A 15,012-nucleotide genomic window follows, 5' to 3' on the forward strand; every position below is an offset into this window, starting at 1 on the left:
TTTCTGTCGCGAGACGTGAGACACATGGACCAAGATCAAGTTGGTCGTCGAAGAATGTTATCCGGCTCTGAATCCTGGAATCGAGGATGTGTTCCCAGTTTACGCTGGCGTAGTGGCAGAAGTACTCTGTTCAAACAACTGCACTTGTAGGTCCGAAGGGCTTGGTTTTTGGCTGAAGAAAATGAGTTGAGGTGATGGAGATGTGAGAGAAGAGATCCGTACATGGATCGAGTCGGCTGCTCGAGTTTCGCACTACCTACAACGTAGACTGATCTTTGTTGTTCGCTTCGCTTTTAGCGCAGCGGTTCGGTCCGGTCAGGGACCTATGATACGGAATACCTTAGGTAAGGTTGTATGTAGTGTACATGTAGTTCCTCGTATACTCCGCTGACTAAGGTAACCACAAACTGCTAATTTCTCTGTTCTTCCTGTTCGAAGCTGCCCAAACGGCCCTTTCCTTGGCCGTCAGGCGTATAAGGACAGGCCCTCGGCTGTCATCACGCTTTGCAAAGTCTTTGACCACATAATCAGTCCTAGTCTCTTCATGCCTAGAGACACTGCTATAGTCGACCCCATAGTGCCTTAGCCGTGATTTCGAGATTATTTAGACGTGGACTATCGTTGACCCGCTGCATTACCCCTCCCACCACGGGGACACCGAGACGCTCAAGAGCGTACCCAATTGACACCCACGATTCTGTGTCTTGGTACCTACTGAGAGGCTGTGTTTTAGTAATCCCCTAATGCTGGAGTAAGTAGTTGTATGGACGTGGCTAGGTTGTGGCTATGTGAACAAATACTACACTAAAACAACGCTCCTGTGCGGTGATTAGTGAGATACACTAGGTACCTACCGTGGTGGAGATACTATAAGCCCTAGTGGCACCAAGGTGCACTAAAGGTAGGTGGCTAATAATAATACGTTGTACCTCACACCGTCCAATCGTTTGGATGATGCCTTATTCGCACACGTGTGGAGGGAGCTGGTGGTCATGGAGCTTATCCTCCGAAGCGCATATCCACCAGGCCCGAGCTCAGCGGCATGTTTTACCTACCTAAGATAAGGTACCTTACCTTATTAGGTAGGCGAGCTGAATGACGTCGTCATTCTTTATCCTGAACCGTCTCCACCACCAATTACACTGTTGGTGAGATACTGAATCCCGAGCATCTCTTTATGATGTCGACACGCTGTGCAATACCCGACTGATTGTCCCAACACTTCACTACCCGACGCAGCAAGACATACCCATACGTGAAGATACTTTTCTTCTTCTTTCCCCTTCCGAAAGGAGAGGTAAAAGACAAAAAAGACGACACGGCATCATGCCTCATACTCATAATGAGAAGCTCGACCCCGAAGCCGAAGTTCGTTCTTGGGGCTTCAATGTCGTATACACTTGGTCCGACAGCCCGTAAGCATAAAAAGCCGCTGGATTCAGCAAGAAGATTAAGGGACAGAAAGATATCGCTAAGAAAAGGGACGGGCGACAGAAACTATCATTATAAACCCCATTCTCACCGTGGCCTTACCACCCACCTCATCACAAAGGGTAGCCTCACTATCTCTTACCCGGAAGACAGAAATCCAACCAAGGAAACCCATGGTATTGGCGCACGCGTCGATGTCCCAGCTGGACGCACCCACGAGGTTTGGATTGGGACCGAGGGGTGTACCTATGTAATTGGAGAGTGACCACAGTGAGCGACCACCACTGACCGAGCGAACGAATTCCCTTCTGCCTTAACGGGAGGTCCCGAGTCATCTTCGCGTACTCTGTACAGACGGAAAGTGGTTGCAGATAAACTGATGTTGAACTCGGAGGCTGAGCTGAGGGTAGGTGTGGGTCCGAGTGGGGCGAAAAGTTGAGCTGAGGGTTGCTGTGGGGCTATGTACTAAGGTCATGTGACTAGATATCTTAGGTAACCACCCTTATAATAGGTAGGCAAGGGATACTATAGGGCTATATATTAAGGTCACGTGACTAAATATCTCAGGTAACTACCCTTATAATATATATAGGTAGGTAAGGGTTATTATAAGGCTATTTATTAAGGTCACGTGACTATATATCTTAGGTAACTACCCTTATAATAAGTAGCTAATATTTATTATAAGACTATTTATTAAGGTTATATAACTAAATAAATTATGTAACTACTCTTATACTTAGTAAAAGACTTTATAATAATATAATAACCCTTAGTAGAAATAATCCTTATAATACCTTAAGGTATTTAACGCGATCGCGAAATAGTTCGACCAATTAATTAAAGGCGTAAAGCCCCGTACCTACCCTCAGCTCAACTTTTTTATCAGCCACGCCCCACATCTACCCTCAGCCCAGCCACCGAGTTCAACATCAGTTTACATGTAACCTCGACGGAAAGGACCGCTGAGTTGAGAATCACATCGCTCTTATCCGAATACAAATACAAAGCATTGCGAAAGCTTGGTGTACTTGCGGATCCGAATGAACCAAGAATATCACGATAATAAGTGGAGTAGATTACAACTAGATATATATTTTTCAATATAAAATATAGGGGCTTACATAGATATACTTAATCGGGGGATATAGTATCCTGGCAAACCACCTTATAACTCCCTAATAAGTAAAGTCGATATAGTACCTAAGTGTTGTTAGTGGAGGTACGTTCCTCGAACCTTCTTGAATTTCCTAAAAGAGTAAATTACGAATGTACTTTAAAACACACAATTAAACAGGGGTTGTATGGTATGTATCACACTGCAGAGAGTCAACAAACGAGGACTAAGTACACCTCTACCAGGATCTAGTATGTTAGCGCATATACAAACTAATATGACTGGCTAGGGACAACAGGGGGGCCCACTAGGTAGAAGTACATCCAAACACATATAAAATATAGACAATCTTAAGTATATAGACCTATATAAACCAAAAGTAGTCTTACTACTATTATAGCTATCACGATAATTAAAAATCAGTATCTCCCCTATCCCTCTTAATAACCTAATATAGGCGGGCTAGTTAGTACGGCGTTAATAGTGGTTATATTATAAAGGACTGCTTCTGTAGAATCTGAAAATAGCTTTAAAATACGGATCATAAAGAAAGTAGTAAAGTTACGAGGACCGTAGTTAGTAGACTCTTTATCGGTAAAATAGTGATAGCTTCACTTAAAGATGCCTTCGTGACGTTAGGTCCACGATCGTCATCTCTCTTTATGCCTGCCCATATAAAATAGGAGGAAAAGTACGGATCAGCAGACTAATCCAATGAGCGATTGGGATGTGGGGCGAATTCCCACGCTAACATACTAGATCCTGGTAGAGGTGTACCTCGGCATCTGTCATATCTTGGTAAGGCAAGAATCGTCAGAGTGACGTCGTCCGTGGAGTTCCAAATTACGGATAGCTAAGGCATCGGACAGGCATATACGGTATCAATGGAGCACTTGGTGTGGCCCGTGCATCCGCGGCCCTCTTTTCCTACGAATAGCCACTTGGGGAAAAGGCATCAGGTTTCAGATTTGGAGTCCAGCCGGAGGATATGAAATGAATGAGCAGGTATATCTCCTTATGTTTTCTCAGCCGTGTTAGATTTCATGTCACTCGTCGAATGCATTGAAAGTCACCCATCTGAAGGGATGAAACCCGAAAGCAACAAGTGTCTGTTTGAGAGACGTTTGGATTGAGTACATGAGTGATTAATAATTCTCGGTCGTTTATTGTTGCATGTATCTAACCTTAAACGCCACAAATACCCACATAATCAATACTGCACGACCAAGTCGTTGCGGGCATCATCATGCCGCTTCTCCGGATAATAGGATAATAATGATGCAAAAGTACGGATACCATTGGTAGGTCCGCATTACCGCTGTTTACTCCAGCCCTGTTTCCCCACGGCCAGTTGATAGTGCTGGTCTGTCCAAGCTTGGCATATATGGCCTCTCTCGCTGGAGAAGGAGGCTCAGGACAGCCAAGATATTGTAGTTGGTACCTCACTGGGAAATGTGTGATACCTTGGAGTAATACACATCCAGGGTCTGAGACACAAGCTAAGGTGCGTGGTCAAAATAAGAATCCCATAAAACCCCCATCGAGGAAAGAGCAAGTAACAGTTCCCGTCGAATAACTCTGGCTAGGAGAATGCCCCTTACCTGATAGGAACTGGTTTCTGGAAGAAATTCGTACTTCGTAAATCGATGATGCCTTCGAGAAGGAGGTTTCCATAGGAATGCGGAGACTGATGGTACCCCATAGGTAAGTTTGAGGTACTGCTACGTACCCTATACCTTCCTCGTACCTGGGAGCTTGAGTGACTTTAGACCTGATCCTCCAACCACGAGACGTTGAACCAAGGCAACTCTGGAAGTCTGCGACGCGTCAACAGTCAACCATTCATCCTGCTCCCAGCTTCTTTTTTGTCTCCCAAATCGAGATTGAGATTGAGATCGCCGGGCCATGGTTTGGTCTGTGCTAGCAAGGTTGTAAGCGATTAGTTCCTGGGCCCCCCGCAGTCCAAGATGCAGTTGTGGTCGAATATGATTCAATGATTCAATTCATCTCTCCTCTCCTTCCTCCGTCGTACTTGTGTTTCTTGGGACTTGGTCGTGGGTTCCTTGCTTTCTCGACCTTAACAGGGGCTCGTGTTAGTTAGGTCTCACTTCCTTCTGTTCCCTCGGAACCTATCCTCCAATTCACTCTTCTTTCATGTTACCTTTTTCCTCTGGATTTATTCTTTTGCTGCATCTCTTAGTCGTTCGTTTAGCCAGCCGTTGTCCCTTTCGCTCTTGGTTTCCTTTCTCCTTCATCATCATCTTTCGTCTGGTTTGGTTTATCTGCCACTTTGTCTCTTTGTGCGTTGTCCGTCACCGTCAATCGCTGCGTCGCCGCATCGCCGATCTTGTCGCCGAGACGTGGTCATTCCACCTTCCAAGCATATCGACCAAGCCAACCAAAATCATCGACAATTAGTCTTTCCATGCTTCTGGAGAGGACCCCAGATTCTCATTGAACGGCGGAAACTTATCCGAGGTCTGTGGTCTCGGTAGTTGTGACGAAGCATTGATTATTCTGCGGCATGGAAGTTTCAACATCGTTTATGCACCGCCATCACCATTGCTAGCCCTTGAGCCCTTGGTCTCCAGTGCCTGTCGGTCAAGCTGAGCTGGGCCTCGCATTTCCCTAGTTTCACCATCCATTGCCATTATCGCCTCCTCTTACACCATCGTTCTCCTATCTCAACAATCTTTCAATCAGCCTTCAACCGGTCCTACTACAAGGCAGTGGCAGATCATAAAAAAAGAGAAGGAAGAAAGACAAAAAGAAAGCGACTTGGTTGGAGGAGGCCTTACTCCGCATTTGCAATGGGAAACGTCTCGTCTGTCGAGACGCTGACGTCTCACGATCCCACTTCTCGCCATGTCGTCACATCGAAGCCGACCAAGAGACAGCCCCAGAAGCTCTCCAAGCCGCGTGTTGGCAACCACGTTGCATCTCGCAACCAGAGCTCCTTCATTGCTGTCTCCCCCTCGTCCAGCGCCTCTCAGTTGCCCACGAATCCCAACGTGGGCCCTCTGGCGACCCGTCCTCATTCAGCCGTGCTCATTCCTTCTTCTTCTTCCTCGCCGATGCACTCGCCAGCCCCCCCCAGCCTAGTCTCACCGGCCGCAATGCCTGGGTCGGAGGCGGGATATGGAGCCTCCACTACGCCTCAGGACCGGGAGATTTCATCGGGCTTGTTTCGCTCCAAAAGTACTTCAGCGAACCGTCCTACGAGGAGGAGCACATGGTCAACACCCTTATCAGGTGTCACACCGAAGCGGGCCAACACTATGGATTGTCAAATGTCCGAAGCTACTTTGGAGCGCCTGCAGCCTCAGGACTCACCCAGCCCGCCGATCCCCCGTGTGCATTCGGTCGCGTCTCTTCACGCCCCTGTGCGCCGCCGTAGCATTTTACGGACTCCTGGACTAGCTACTCGAGCTGCAACCGAAGAGACAATGCCCCGAAAATTCAGCTTCAGGCAGAGCCATCCTGCCACGCCAGCCAGTACTCGCTCGAGGTGCGACTCCGTGGTCTCGACCCCGAATTATTTGTCTTTGCCTTCGCCCTGTCTCAATCCACGTGTCCAGGTGGACATCGTGCAGACCCCTTCCGAGGCGGAATACAAGCAATTGGGAGCTATGCAGTTTGGCTCCTTAAGAATCACCAACGGAACGGCCAGCCCTGCCCCAAGCACCGAGGGTGAGGCCGTGGATAAAGGTCAAAGCCAGGGTGTGACAATGAAGCCGGGACAGGTCCAGAGCGCAGGCCACGCCGAGAATCAGATGGAGGGCTTGGCCCTTATGCAACCCGAGCCATCCAAAGATGCCTTGCCTCTAGTTGTCTCGGAAGTTGAAATGAGCGAATACGGACACGCTAATGTCTGGTCAGAGTCGGAAGGTTTCTCCAACGAGGTGCCTGAGATTCGACAAGATTCAACACCAAGTCCCATCGTACGGGAACAACGCGACAAGTCGGACAAAAGGGCGCATCTCGATTTCCCCCAGGCTGACAGCGGCATTGTCGCTAATCCGACGGATTATGTACCAGGGGTTCTTTCTAAGACAGACTCCGGATACAGCTCCGCTACGTCTTTGAGGTCGCTGCGCTCCAAGTCCAGCAAAAAGGGAAATGGTCTTGGTGCCCAAGAAACGCACAAAGCTGAATCTGAAGTGTCGGATGGTTCGTCGTCCACTGCTGAGGGCAGAATGTCGACCATCTTAGCAGATTGGAAGTCTCCAGGCTTAGCGGCGGCGGAAATGCCTCCCTCCGAACAGCCACGAGATGGTCACGCGTCTGTTACCGGTCATAAAAACACCGGAGTCGTCCCCCATCCCCAAGGACATGGTGCCTCTCAGCCAAGGAAACTGCGTCGCAAGAGCCAGTCTCTGTTGCTTACTGCTAGCCATGGGCGACCAGGACTTCTGTCTTCCCAGTCTGAACATCCGGGGTCTCTGGGCTTGGACGATTCAAGCCCGATCTTGAATGTAGAACCAGGCCCCAGCAAGAAATACAGATTCCAGTGGTTGATGGGTGGCCCCAAAGCGAACGGGCACCCCGCTCTACAACCCATGCCGGGGAACAGGAAGACAATGGTTTCAGTTCTCCAAGACTCGGGTCCCAATTATTCAAAGCACGGCGACCAGCTCTCAATAATTGACAGACGTGCCACTCTACATTCCCCACGGAGCCGAGACACACTCCAGACGATCTTGAGCGATGGGAGCGCAGGACTTCTGGGAGACACATCCGTGTCCAGGGCAAAACCGCAGCCTAGCACCCGTGAAGGATCGAAAGTGCTCCGCCGTCACTCCTCCCAATCATCGTCGACCACGCCGCTGTCACTATCCTTGACTCCAAAGCCGAGCATCCGTCGAAAGCCTTGGTCATGGGGACAAAAGTCAAAGGCGGAGGAGGTCCAGCTACTTGATGGAGGTGACTGGGTCAAGAACAGCTTCGAATCCAGCGTTACTAGCATCGACTCGATCAGCAGCAGTGTGGGGAAGAGCGCTTTCGACCAGGCTTTTGCGGCCATGTCTGACAAGTCCAACGATGAGTTGCCGCCTTCAAAGCTATCATCCATGACGATGCCTGTCCCGACTGAGCGAATCCTGAATTTGAGGAGGAAATCGTCATCAGGATCCAGGTCTCCCGGTCGCATCTACGTCTCGTCTTCTCGAAGCTCACCAATCCCCGAAGTCCCCGGCATGCCGCCGCAGAATGTCACCAAAGCAAAGACGCCTCCTCCCGTCAGCTTGCGGCGGCACAACTCCAAGGCATTTCGGCTGCCACGACGACCGCAATCCACTCCTGCCGACCCAACTCACAGAAACTCTGATCGGCCTTCCAGTCGAGGCAGTTCCAACAACGAGAAGGGACCAGCGCCACCACCAGTACCTCCAATGCCCTCGAAGAAACCGGCTCAGTATCCAGAGCTTCAGCACCTCAAAACGTCTGCCAACCCGGACTACGATGCATGGCGTCCAAAACAGCTTAGTCGCCGGCACTCGGTAGGGGACAATGCCGGTGCCGCCCCCGAACTCCGCCGACCTGCGAGCGCGGATCATGGTGCAGGGCTGGGCCGGCCAACCGGCCCGCGTCAACGTGCCAGTTACGATGGTCTGGGCAAGGACCGTCAGCGTTGTCAATATGATCCACCGCAAACCAGGCACAATCCGGTGTCGCAGAATCCGACGCAAAGCGGCAGCTACTATCAGAATCAACTCTTGCGAATTGAGCGAAATTCGTTGGGCGATGAGCCATGGAGGCAGCAGAGGCACTCGTTCGGCGGCCGGGCCAGACACTCTCGTGCCGGGGTACAGGGGACCCAGGGGCCCTACCGGATCCTTCACAGCTATAATTCACCGGCATACCGTAATGTTCCAATCTGGGGTTGAATAATTCACCGGCATACCGTAATGTTCCAATCTGGGGTTGAAAACCCGAAATAGTTGACTTGAGAGACTGTTCTTGGCACCATTGACCTTGACTTGCGTCAACGAGTACATTCTGTCTCTCGCCTGCCTCTCCTTTTCTCTCTCTCTCTCTCTCTCGCGTTTCCCCCCCCTTGTTTTTCGTTTGTTAGCATGTCTTATTTGTCTCGCAGGTTAGTGAGAACTGCGTCATTCCTTTCCACATGGGCTGCTGGCGCCCTTGGACTTCATTTCTGTCACCACTGTTCCAGCAATCCTTACAATCATATACGGTACCATCCTTCGCATTATAGTGCAAACATATTCAGAAGCGGTGCGACATAGTGCGGCGGGTCCTAATATTTTAAGCAATGGTGCCGGTTTCAATTTTTTGTCGTCGCATTTCTACATTAGTTTTGTCTCTTCCAGTCGGGAATTCCGATAACATGAGCAACGATTTCGATACCAATATACGCGCAAATTCTTGGGTTTTACCTTTTGATTTCGGATGAGGTGTCGCTAAACCCCATCGACTGTCTCTCCTTTTCTGGTGTGAACCGGCTCCTTGATGAGGTCTGGGTCAGGAAACTGTGTGGTGATACGTAATCAAGATGTGATAGAATTTGGGCAACTTGAGAAGCATGGAAACCTGGAGCTATGAGAGTTCAGTGGAAACTGGTCGCTAATACGATGATCGCGATTATATTTATACAGCCCTCCTAGGGATCTGGAAACACACGAAAACGAAAAAAAAAAAGAAACCCGCCCCGCCCCAACCCGGCCAGCTATGCGCGAGCAGGATGAGAATGTGACCGAAGAAAACCCTCAGCCAATATCTCATACCGTCGATGATCGATCGTAGCCCCATCCTTGGCAAAAACAAACAACCATGACGCCGTCTAAATGCTCTTTTACTAGTCGTACAACCCATATATACGAGGTCCATTTGTTTTCCTGTGTGAAGACAAGCTCGCACCTCTGGAGAGCCCCCCTACAACCCCTCTCTCTCGTCCACAGCACTTCTGTTACGAGACCCGGGTTACTTGGACGGCTTGAGCTGTTCCGCGAGCTTCTTCTGCTGCTGCTTCCGATACTCCTCGTTTTCAGCCTCGCGCCAGTCTTTGGGCGCGGTTTCGTTGCCGTCGGTCTCCCCGCGGCCGCCGGCGAAGGCGGGACGGCCGGCGTACAGCTGGTAGCCCTTATTTGTCCGGTCGGCATCCGAGACGGTCTGGTAGGTGACGGGGAGGTTGCCGCGGAAGCGCTTGCGCATGTCGACCATGCCGCGCTTGCATTCGCCGAGGCCTTTCTTCAGCTGCTGGCACTTGGTCGGGAGGGTTTCGAGGAGCGGGGAGCGGAGGCAGTCGGCTGCGCTGTTGCGATCGACCATGACGCAGTCTGATTCTTGGAGGCATTGGGCTAGCGCCTCACCTGTGGAAGAGGGGCATATTGTCAGTGGGGTGGCCGTCTTTGGTTGCCGATTAATAGGTGAGTGAGGGGGTGCAGGTTCTTGCTGTGGTGTCTGGGATAGAGGGATGGACGTACGTAATTCTTTGCATGAGCTGGGCATTTTAGGTTCCTCTGAGCTTCTTCCCTTTCCTCCCTTTTGAATTCAAAGAGTGTGTGGGTTTAGGAAGATAATGATGTGCGCGTGCGTGTAGTGGACCTTTGGTTGCGATGGCTTTCTGGTGTTGAGCGGCCCGAGACTCGGCGACGTTCAGTTCAGATACCTTATTGTCATTGGCCAATAAGGTGAAGCACCCTTGAGACGTTATGATAACTTTTGATTGGTCCATAATCACATAGTGTACTTGACAGACACCCTATGTGGAGATGTCAGGGGGTACAAATTTACAACCCCCAGTAGTTATGTGGACGGAGTAGGTAAAGCTTAGGTTGCCCCCAAATTAAATGTCTGTTGATGCAGGTGTGCAGTGCGCTTCTTGCATGTGACATCACCATCAAGAAGTTCATCGTTCACTCCATCACGCGCCATTGCTCTAGGTAAAGTTATGGTATTGTTCTCAAGACCGAACTTATCCCCCAGCAAACTTTTTTATCTCCCATTGCCATGATGGTGATGCTTTGATATCTTAGTTGTATTTCTATCGTCTTTCTTTCCTAGAATCTCACATAGACGGTCCTTATCTCCCCCTTCTTCTTCTCTTACTTCCCTAATCTCTCGAGTCATCGCCAGGATGCCTGTGCCATTTATTGGGCGTTTGAACATGTAAGTGCTAGCCCCGTAAACCATTTGGTTACTGCTGCGCGGTGTTTGTGAGGAAATGGATGGGCTTCGAGAGGCATGCCTCTTATCTCATGGCAGAGCTAACAGCAAATCCCATGTAGCACCGAATATGTTGCTCTTGTGGGCTCATTTTTCCTTGTCGGCCTCGAGGCGATTATCCGCATTCTGACCCTCGCACTTCGTATGTCTCGGGGCGACGAGCGATGTCCCCTATTCGTGCCGTATTACGCCGATCCATCTAACATCTAGAACAGCCCGGTCGCTTATCTCCCTCTTCTACCGAGCCTCCCGCCGCCTCTTCCACAGATTTACGACACCGGCGCAGAATAATACTATACAAAGAAAGAGATGTCAGTTGAGCGCATTCCTACGATGAGGATTGGTTAGGCCACGTCTAACTGGGGAACAGCCCTCTCAATAACCGTGAGAGATGCTTCCGATTTTGTTGACCTATGCCGTGTGTTCGGATACGAAGCCGAGGAACATGTCACTCAGACGAAAGACGGATTTCTGCTGGGCCTCCATCGTCTAGCATGGAAACGGGGTGAGGAGGGTCAGAGAGTGAACAGTGGCCGCGATAGTGTGCAAAAGAAAGTCGTGTACTTGCACCATGGCCTGCTTATGAATTCCGAGGTCTGGGTCTCGTTGACCGACGCGCAGAGGTGTTTGCCTTTTGTCCTGGTTGAAAAAGGCTACGATGTTTGGGTGAGTATTGCTCGCTCTGTACCCATAGCCTGCATGGAGCCGCCTTTGGTTTGCTGACACGAACCCCTCCACCCCCCTCGGAAGCTTGGCAACAATCGAGGGAATAAATACTCCAAGAAGTCGATCAAGTACTCGCCGACTTCCGTCGAGTTCTGGAATTTCTCCATGGACGAATTCGCTCTACACGACATCCCCGACAGCATCTCGTACATCCTGGAAACCACAGGACAGGAAAGCCTCTCGTACATCGGGTTCTCTCAGGGAACGGCGCAGGCGTTCGCGGCGCTCGCTATTCACCCAAAGCTCAATGACAAGGTCAACGTCTTCATCGCGCTGGCGCCTGCCATGTCCCCCGCTGGTCTCTCCAACGGCGTCGTCGACGCCCTCGTCAAGGCGTCCCCCCAAGTACTCTTCCTGCTCTTCGGGAGGCGGTCCATCCTCAGCTCGACGACCATGTGGCAGTCTATCCTGTACCCACCCATCTTCGTGAAGATCATCGACTACAGCCTCGGCTTTCTCTTTGACTGGCAGACGAAGAATATTTCGTGGAGTCAGAAGCTTGCGGCCTATCCCCATCTCTACTCATTCACGTCCACCAAGAGCGTGGTCCATTGGTTCCAGATCATCCGCAACAAGGCATTCCAGATGTACGATGACGACGTGCAGCCGCCGGTGGCGCTGAGCTCGTCGAGCAAGTACACCAAGGTGGCGCGGTATCCGACGCGCAACATCAAGACGCCCATCGTTCTCGTCTACGGCGGCACCGACTCGCTCGTGGACATCAAGGTCATGCTGCGCGAGCTGCCCAAGATGACGGTGGCCACGGAGATCCCACATTACGAGCACCTCGACTTTCTCTGGGGCCACGATGTCGATGCCCAGGTGTTCCCGCACGTGTTCGACGCGCTACAATCTTTCACGGATCCCCACCACTCGTCCGAAGAATACGCGAAGTACCAGCTTGCCCGACAGGAGAGCCTCCTGGGATCCGGGGCACCGTACCGAAATCACGGTGAAAAGTCGGGCGGGAGCGGGAGCGACACCTCCACGACTGAGGCGTTGTCCACGGGTATTGCGGACGAGGCGCAGGGAGACGCCGATGCCGGGAGCAGGGTCACTCCCCGGACGCCACAGCACAGGGCTCGAGAAGAAGAGGAAAGGGACGCGGTGGTGTCCCTCAACGCTTCTCCGTTGATAGGTCGGCCTCGTATTGCCGATGACCCACGGCAACTCGTTCGTTCTCGTGAGGGCGGACCCAATGCCGAACAACTTGCTTCGCCGGGCAAGCTGAAGGGAACCGGAGTTCGTAGGAGCAGCATCAGCGGCAGCGGGAGCGGCAGCGGGAGCATTATTAGTCTGGACACAGGCCGCGGCATCAGTCTTGGCACGGGGCGGGCGGTGGGCGGAGTGGTGACGACGGGAGGCGTTGACAAGGGGATCACTACTAGCCCCACTGTGGTCAACGACAATAAGACGAAGGGGAGGCTGAAGCGGACATGATGTAACGTTATAATTATACAGGAGGTAGGTAGTGAGACAACTAACTGTACGATGGACTTGAGAGTTGGTTGGTTTGGTCCCTTCGCCTTTGCCTTCGCAGCTTTTTGTGGTCGTCCCCACAATATCCAGTACCTTACTGAGTAGTTTGGTCTTGTCCGTGTCAGATGCCAATTCGGCGACCGGGTCATTATTCGGACTAACTTGTCGGTGTCGGTCATTGGTCGGGCGGGCCCGTCCAAGACTCCCCATTTGCTCGGCTCGGCCGAGGCCGGCGGATCTCCAAATCTCCAAGATCATGTTCCTCCCCTGCACCTGTTTGCTAATCTAATCTGCCCCTCCATTGTTTAATAATCCTCTCCCTCCAGTTCCTCGGCAGTGGGACCATCGGTAAGGTGTAGACACTCAGCAGGAATTACGAAGCAGTGGTCCCTGTCCATCAGGGTCCCTTGACCCCTCAGAAACGTTGAGCCGAGTATGAGGGATTTGATTACCTTATGTTACGTGTGAGAACGCTTTAGAGGGCAACGGCATGACCCAGTGGTATTGCTACGCGGTCACGCAATACGAATACCTGCACCCCAGCGTTGCTCCTACCTTACGATGATGAGTACAGTATATATAATTGAAGACTAAGGTAACCTACCTTAGGTAAGGTAGCTATCAGTTTCTCTACCTTAAGGTAACTTACTTTCTACTCCACTCGCCGTCGAATCGGTTCGAATTTGACTTGCTGAGACCTATACGAGCTGGATACTTTACTTATTAATTCTTGTGTCATCCACTCTCCCGCATCGTCTCAACCATCTGCTCGTCTTTCACGTCCACCATTAATCCGGTTCAATCAAATCACCCAGACTTTCTCTATTAGACGTGAAACTATACCATCGGCTTCTGATCTACCTATCTATCAACATGTCCGAACTCAAGGCCGGCGATACTTTCCCTGAGGGGGTCACCTTCCAGTACATCCCCTACCAGCCCGACAATGCTGAGATTACCGCCTGTGGTATCCCTATCAACTATGATGCCAGCAAGGGTAAGTGAAAGTGATTTTTGCTCTTCACACATAGTCTCTCCGTTCCCTAATTACACACATCAACAACTCAAAACAACTTCCAAATTTATCCCTCAAAGCAGGGACATCCTACACGAAGTCCTCCCAAACCCTCTCAAATCTGCCAACCAAAGGCCTCCCCCCCCCTTCCCTCTGTCTTCCCCTGCCTTGTCTTGCTTCTCCACCAGACCAAAAACAACAGACCGAAAACTTCAGAATTCAAGAACAAGAAGGTCGTCGTCGTCTCCGTCCCAGGCGCCTTCACCCCGACGTGCCAAGTCTCGCATCTGACCTCCTACGTGGGCCGCGCCGGCGAACTCAAGGCCAAGGACGTCGACCAGGTCGTCTTCATCGCCTACAACGACGCCTTCGTCATGAGCGCCTGGGGCAAGGCCAACGGTATCAAGGGCGACTTCATCATCTTTGCCTCCGACGCCGGCGCCAAGTTCTCTTCCTCCATCGGCTGGGTCATGGGCGAGCGCACAGGTCGCTACGCCCTCGTTGTCGACCACGGCAAGGTCGTCTACGCCGCCCAGGATACCCAGAAGGGAAGCATTGAGTTTTCTGGCGCCGATGCTGTCCTGGCGAAGCTCTGAGGTGGTGGGGACTTGACTTTGGTCTTTTCGGGTTTTCCCTGTGCTTATTTCGTTGTCCTCGCAAAACTGATGCAAGAGACTGGGCACTTATGCCAACGTTAGAAAGGGGATGATCCTGGCTGGCGGTAGATACATAAAACTAGATGCCTTGCCGTATGTTCTTCCACCCTCGTGAAAAGGAGAAGCTGTCCCCGGGTGTCTGGCATGTGGATTGGATTTACAAGTTCGATCGCTTCCAACCCGGGGGAACACACATAAATTATGGATCGCATTTCACAACGCTCGTCGCAAGTTCTTCACTGTCGAAACAAACGCCCCCCATAGGTTTTTTTTTTTCCTTTTCTTCTTCTTTTCATCTTGACTATCCCGTAGGACTTTCCATGACATTCCCTGCTACCGAGATGTGTAGTGTAGAGAACCAGTCGTGTAAGACACAAAAGAAACCTCGACTCCAGCCTTTCGTC

The 15,012-nt window shown here is 51.1% G+C and overlaps 6 protein-coding genes across 6 annotated transcripts; 5 read left to right on the plus strand and 1 right to left on the minus strand.

Moving 5' to 3' along the window:
• Nucleotides 1–1,202: 1,202 nt before the first annotated feature.
• On the plus strand, nucleotides 1,203–2,034 carry SODALDRAFT_334731 (hypothetical protein). The gene is made up of 2 exons (XM_028612279.1): nucleotides 1,203–1,415; nucleotides 1,495–2,034. Exons 1-2 carry the CDS (start codon nucleotides 1,327–1,329, stop codon nucleotides 1,694–1,696), a joined length of 291 nt encoding a protein of 96 aa, XP_028465426.1. The 5' UTR covers nucleotides 1,203–1,326; the 3' UTR covers nucleotides 1,697–2,034.
• Nucleotides 2,035–5,162: 3,128 nt separating this feature from the next.
• SODALDRAFT_201305 (hypothetical protein) lies at nucleotides 5,163–8,528 on the plus strand. Its single transcript, XM_028607210.1, has one exon. The coding sequence runs from the start codon at nucleotides 5,359–5,361 to the stop codon at nucleotides 8,431–8,433; it is 3,075 nt and encodes a 1,024-aa protein (XP_028465427.1). The 5' UTR covers nucleotides 5,163–5,358; the 3' UTR covers nucleotides 8,434–8,528.
• A 681-nt stretch (nucleotides 8,529–9,209) lies between these two features.
• On the minus strand, nucleotides 9,210–10,119 carry SODALDRAFT_334733 (hypothetical protein). Its single transcript, XM_028612280.1, has 2 exons — nucleotides 9,991–10,119; nucleotides 9,210–9,876 (listed from the first exon to the last, which is right to left on the minus strand). Exons 1-2 carry the CDS (start codon nucleotides 10,013–10,015, stop codon nucleotides 9,488–9,490), a joined length of 414 nt encoding a protein of 137 aa, XP_028465428.1. The 5' UTR covers nucleotides 10,016–10,119; the 3' UTR covers nucleotides 9,210–9,487.
• A 300-nt stretch (nucleotides 10,120–10,419) lies between these two features.
• Nucleotides 10,420–12,950, plus strand: SODALDRAFT_380066 (alpha/beta-hydrolase). The gene is made up of 5 exons (XM_028615089.1): nucleotides 10,420–10,675; nucleotides 10,795–10,874; nucleotides 10,948–11,043; nucleotides 11,103–11,398; nucleotides 11,483–12,950. Exons 1-5 carry the CDS (start codon nucleotides 10,644–10,646, stop codon nucleotides 12,896–12,898), a joined length of 1,920 nt encoding a protein of 639 aa, XP_028465429.1. The 5' UTR covers nucleotides 10,420–10,643; the 3' UTR covers nucleotides 12,899–12,950.
• SODALDRAFT_380067 (hypothetical protein) lies at nucleotides 12,950–13,502 on the plus strand (the record flags this gene model as incomplete). The annotated part of the gene is made up of 4 exons (XM_028615090.1): nucleotides 12,950–13,026; nucleotides 13,063–13,212; nucleotides 13,275–13,285; nucleotides 13,417–13,502. The coding sequence occupies 4 exons, from the start codon at nucleotides 12,950–12,952 to the stop codon at nucleotides 13,500–13,502; spliced, it is 324 nt and encodes a 107-aa protein (XP_028465430.1).
• Nucleotides 13,503–13,507: 5 nt separating this feature from the next.
• On the plus strand, nucleotides 13,508–14,871 carry SODALDRAFT_334737 (peroxiredoxin type-2). Its single transcript, XM_028612281.1, has 2 exons — nucleotides 13,508–13,934; nucleotides 14,169–14,871. Exons 1-2 carry the CDS (start codon nucleotides 13,811–13,813, stop codon nucleotides 14,546–14,548), a joined length of 504 nt encoding a protein of 167 aa, XP_028465431.1. The 5' UTR covers nucleotides 13,508–13,810; the 3' UTR covers nucleotides 14,549–14,871.
• The last annotated feature ends 141 nt before the right edge of the window (nucleotides 14,872–15,012 follow it).

The sequence above is a fragment of the Sodiomyces alkalinus genome, assembly GCF_003711515.1.
Source record: "Sodiomyces alkalinus F11 unplaced genomic scaffold SODALscaffold_7, whole genome shotgun sequence".
NCBI classification, from domain to species: domain Eukaryota; kingdom Fungi; phylum Ascomycota; class Sordariomycetes; order Glomerellales; family Plectosphaerellaceae; genus Sodiomyces; species Sodiomyces alkalinus.